This window comes from Manacus vitellinus, unplaced genomic scaffold (assembly GCF_001715985.3).
Source record: "Manacus vitellinus isolate BGI_N305 unplaced genomic scaffold, ASM171598v3 scaffold_21_pilon, whole genome shotgun sequence".
NCBI classification, from domain to species: Eukaryota; Metazoa; Chordata; class Aves; order Passeriformes; family Pipridae; genus Manacus; species Manacus vitellinus.
In genome coordinates this window covers 13,606,822-13,610,862 of record NW_021939546.1, presented here as the reverse complement: position 1 = coordinate 13,610,862, position 4,041 = coordinate 13,606,822, and the positions used below count along the sequence as shown (strand labels likewise).

General features: G+C 63.7%; 1 protein-coding gene across 1 annotated transcript in view; it reads right to left on the bottom strand.

Moving 5' to 3' along the window:
- The window catches only part of SLC6A9 (solute carrier family 6 member 9), a 16,236-nt gene extending 12,610 nt beyond the window's left edge, over nucleotides 1-3,626 (bottom strand). Inside the window, 2 exon segments of the mRNA XM_029959768.1 lie at nucleotides 3,238-3,384; nucleotides 3,505-3,626. Coding sequence (XP_029815628.1) covers nucleotides 3,238-3,267 — 30 coding nt within the window. The 5' untranslated portion in view covers nucleotides 3,268-3,384; nucleotides 3,505-3,626.
- Nucleotides 3,627-4,041: the final 415 nt, after the last annotated feature.

Genomic DNA, 4,041 nt, shown 5'->3' with positions numbered 1-4,041 from the left:
TCCCTGTCCTGCACCAGCCACCCAGTAGCTTGGGACGTGCCCCACCCATGGGATGTCAGCACCCAATTGTGGTCCCCAGGATGTGTGCAAGCCCAAAGCCATCCCACGCTGTGCCAGCCCCAGTGATCCCAGCCCAGTCATGCCCTACATGCAACCAGGCACCTCTGTGCCCAGACATCCTACAAGGTGTGTGGGCACCTTGTGAGCATCCCTCTGTGCCCCGGTTCAGCTGTGTCACTTTGCCTGAGCCACCTTCGTGCTACCACCAGGTGTCCTGCCCCAGGCACGCTGCCCCTCTCGCCCCCCACAGCAGCCTGAGCACAGCACAGCAGAACCCACAGCCCCATCCTGAGGATGCCAGGCCCTGTGTCAGCCCATGGGAGCAACGTGCCGCTCCCTTGGCAGCCCAGCCAGCAGACAGAGGGGACAGCCAGCTGCATGGAGACACACCACTGGAAACAAAGGGCCTGCACTGGGACCCTCACCTTCCCTGGCGTTCTGGTCCCCACCCTGGCTGGCTCGTGCTGCTGAGGCTGAACTAGACACGGGGGTGACGGGTGCATGGGGTATGGCCACAGGTCTCCCAGCCCCTGTCACTGTCCCCCGACAGGGCTGCAGGGTGACAGGGGCAGGAGTGATACCCAGGGACCTGCCCTGGGGCCAACATCCCCTAGCTGAGTGCTTCCCGACAGGGCTGCCTTTCTCTGGCCCCATTCTACCAGGGCAGACATGATTCTCCCGGGGCGTTCAGGCAGAAAAATCCCCCGCCAGCCCCCCCCATCACTGCCCCTTGGTATTCCGGGAAGGGCTCCTGCAGCCAAAAGCCACTTCCGCAGCTCCTGCTGCTGGCCGGTGGCACTGCGCCGCTGGGGGTGTCTGGGACAGGCAGAGCCCCCCCAGCCCTTAACCCCCAGCAGGTCAGTGGGAGCAGCACCCCAGTGTCCAGCCAGGGTGGTCTTGGGTGACCACAGGAGCCTACCTGAGCTGGACACCCTGCGGCCAAAGGCTGCCCAGCCGTGCCAACAAGGCAGCCCTGGGAGTCAGGAGCCACTGGCAATGCTGGAGCCTGAACAAAGCACCCTGAGAACAACAGAACAAAGTGTCCTTAAAGGCCAGAGAGGGAGAGGCTGCTAGACCCTCCCTGCTTCCCTGTGGCCCCACAGGGACTCTTTCTGCCCAGCCACACAGGGACTGATCCAGCTCCAGGAGGTGCCCTGCACCCCGTTGGGTATCTGCTGTCTGGATATCTGTGGGGCTTGGGAACAGTAGGGTTCCCCCCCGCCGCTTGCTGTTTTGGAGTGAGCATTTAGAGCTTCACAGGGGTGCCCGCAAAACACAGAGCCTGCAAAAGCAGGACACAGCACCGCCATTCCCCAGGCCCCAGCCCTCAGGTGGGGAAACTGAGGCACAGCTGTGCATCACCCAGCTGCTGCCTCCATCACCCCTGTCCCTCCCCAGGTGTGACACAGCGGGCACCCCAGGTCCCACTGCACCCGTCTGGCCCCAGAGACTGCACACACAACGCTGGGCAGTGGTTGCACGGCAGGAGCCTGACAGAGGTGGGGGGGGGGTAGGAGCTGCACCTGCAGGCAGGGATGAGAGGACAGGCAGGGACCAAGCTTTGTCAGGTTACTGGCAGGGCCCTGGAGACAGGCCAAGGAGATTAGCTCCCTTCTCCAGGGACCCAGGCAGCTCGGTAGCCAGTGCCTGGCCTGCTGCAGCTCCTCCTGAGGTTCTCAGGATGCAGGGATGTTCTAGGAGGAAAGATGCTTTCACAGGGACCTGCTCTTCTCCCTGTAGCCTCCATAGCAGCACACTCCATCCCTGTGCAGGGGTATCCTTGCACTGTGTAAACAGAGGAGCCCTGGAAAGAGGGCTGAGAGCCAGGGGAGTCAACACAGCATGTGTCAGACCCTGTTGCATCTGACACCCTGGCCCTGGGGTGGGCTGGTCAGGTACTTCCGAGAAGCAGGTTAAAGATTTACTGGGAGCGGGTGGGCACTCTTATCTCTGGCTCTCTGCTGCCCATGTCAGGCTCAGCCTTCATCCTGGTGCAATGCTGAGTGCTCTGGCCAGGGTAACAAAACACCAGCAGCATGGAGTCACGGTAAGCACCATGTGCAGAAGTGCATCCCCATGACAGACCCCTGATCGTGCCCAGATACATCCTCAGCACCTCCCTGTTCTCAGCATGGGGCTTCTCCTGGAGAAATCTGCCCTCCTATCCCACCAGATGCCCTGATCCCTTCTCCACTGTGGCAGGATGGGTGCTGGGCTCCCCACTGCAGGCACAGCCAGTGGGGCCACGCTGGGACACACAAGCGGAGAAGCCGCATGCACGCGAGTGCACTGAAAGCGCTTGCTGGAGCATGCCGCTCCCCTGGCTCTTGGCTTCCCAGGCAAATCCTGGCTCCCAGCCCTGCGGCTGGAGTGTGCAGCTATTTCAGGAAGCCCCCCGGGAAGGGGAGGGCCTGGTGACCGTGTCAATCCCAGCGTTCAGCTCCCATCCTTTGGGAAAAAGGGTAAAAGCCAAGCCCAGCTTGGGCTCACCTGCCCAACACAGCACAACAGCCTGTCATGGGAACATGAGCTTGGGGCTCCCAAACCCCTTACTGCACAGCAGAGCTGCCACAAGCACGGGGCCATCGCAGCCCTCTGACAAAGACATGCAGTGGGCACATCCCGCATCTGCCCAGAACACTGAAGCCATCCCTGGTGCAGGTGAGTGCCTGGCAGCCCACAGCATCCTGCAACATATCGCTTGTCAGGATGGAGGATCAGGCACTACACCAGTGCCTGGAGAAACCTGCCTGCACACCATCCTACCAGCCCAGTCCGGGAGAGCCCGCTGGATGGAGGCAAAGGGGAAGCAGCCACATCCACACCCTTCTGGGGGTACCTGGCATGGAGGAGCCCCTGCACCCTTTGCCAACAGCAGGTTGTGGAGCCGCCCGCCTGGAGAGCTGGGGCAGATGATAAGGCTGGGCAGAGCGCCTGAGATGGGCGATAGCATCTCCAGGCACAGCAAGACACCGCACCCAAGCAGCCCCACAGGCAGCAGAGAGAGCACCAGCCCGGCAGTCATCATGCTGGGGGAGCACCGAGGTGGCACAGCCCCGACTGGGGGCCCCAGAACGGCATCAAGCCCTACAGGAGCCCCGGTGTCTTGCCCCCTGGTTCTCTGGGTGCCCGAGGCAGTGGCGTGCACCAGCCCGCTCCCTCCACCCCAGCACTTACCAGCAGCCCCTCGCTGCACTTATCGGCCATTCCTGGAGGCTGGAGCACGGTGCCGGCTGCCCAGTGCAGGGTCCCTCGCCTGCCCACTCTCCGTCACGCTGGCTGCGCCACCAGCACTACTGTGCTTCAATCCACCGTCAGAGCAAGCTGGGCAGAGGGGAGAAGACACCAAGAGAGACGTGACTGGCGGGGTGGGCACGTCCCCCCCAGGCCTCCCCCTCCCTCCAGGAACCAGGGGACTGTGCCAGACGAGTTGCTCCCCTGTACCTGCCCACTGGGTAGTGGGGCTGGTGGAGGACACCGGGCCCGGGGCCAGGTGGGCTGCCGATGGGGTCTCTTCCTGCTGGCTCCCACCCCCTTCAGCGTCTCTGAACCCCCTGGCACCCACAGGAGCAGCGGCTCCCAGGTGTTTCCCAAGAAGCAGTTAAAGATTTACCCGGTGTGGACAGACGACCTTGCGGGCAGCTGGCTGCCGGCCCCCCAGCAGGTGGGTGTCAGGGGCCGCGGGCAGGAGTGGGGGCCCCTGGAGCTCTCTCCCAGCGAGAGCTGAAGCCGAAGTGGCTGCGGCACACGACAGTGCCGGGACTGGGCGCTGAGCGGGGCCAGTGCAGGGCTCAGCTGCCGCGCAGGACACAGATGGGAAACGATTGCCTTCTGCCCCGGTGCATCTCATGCACGTGCAGCGCAGGGGGGCCGAGCCGCTGGGCTCTGCCGGGTGCCAGGTGCTGCTGAACAGGGCACAGGCAGCTGCCTCCCCGGCCCTTACCCCTGCCCCAGCCTGGGGCTGCTGGAGGCCCCAGGGGA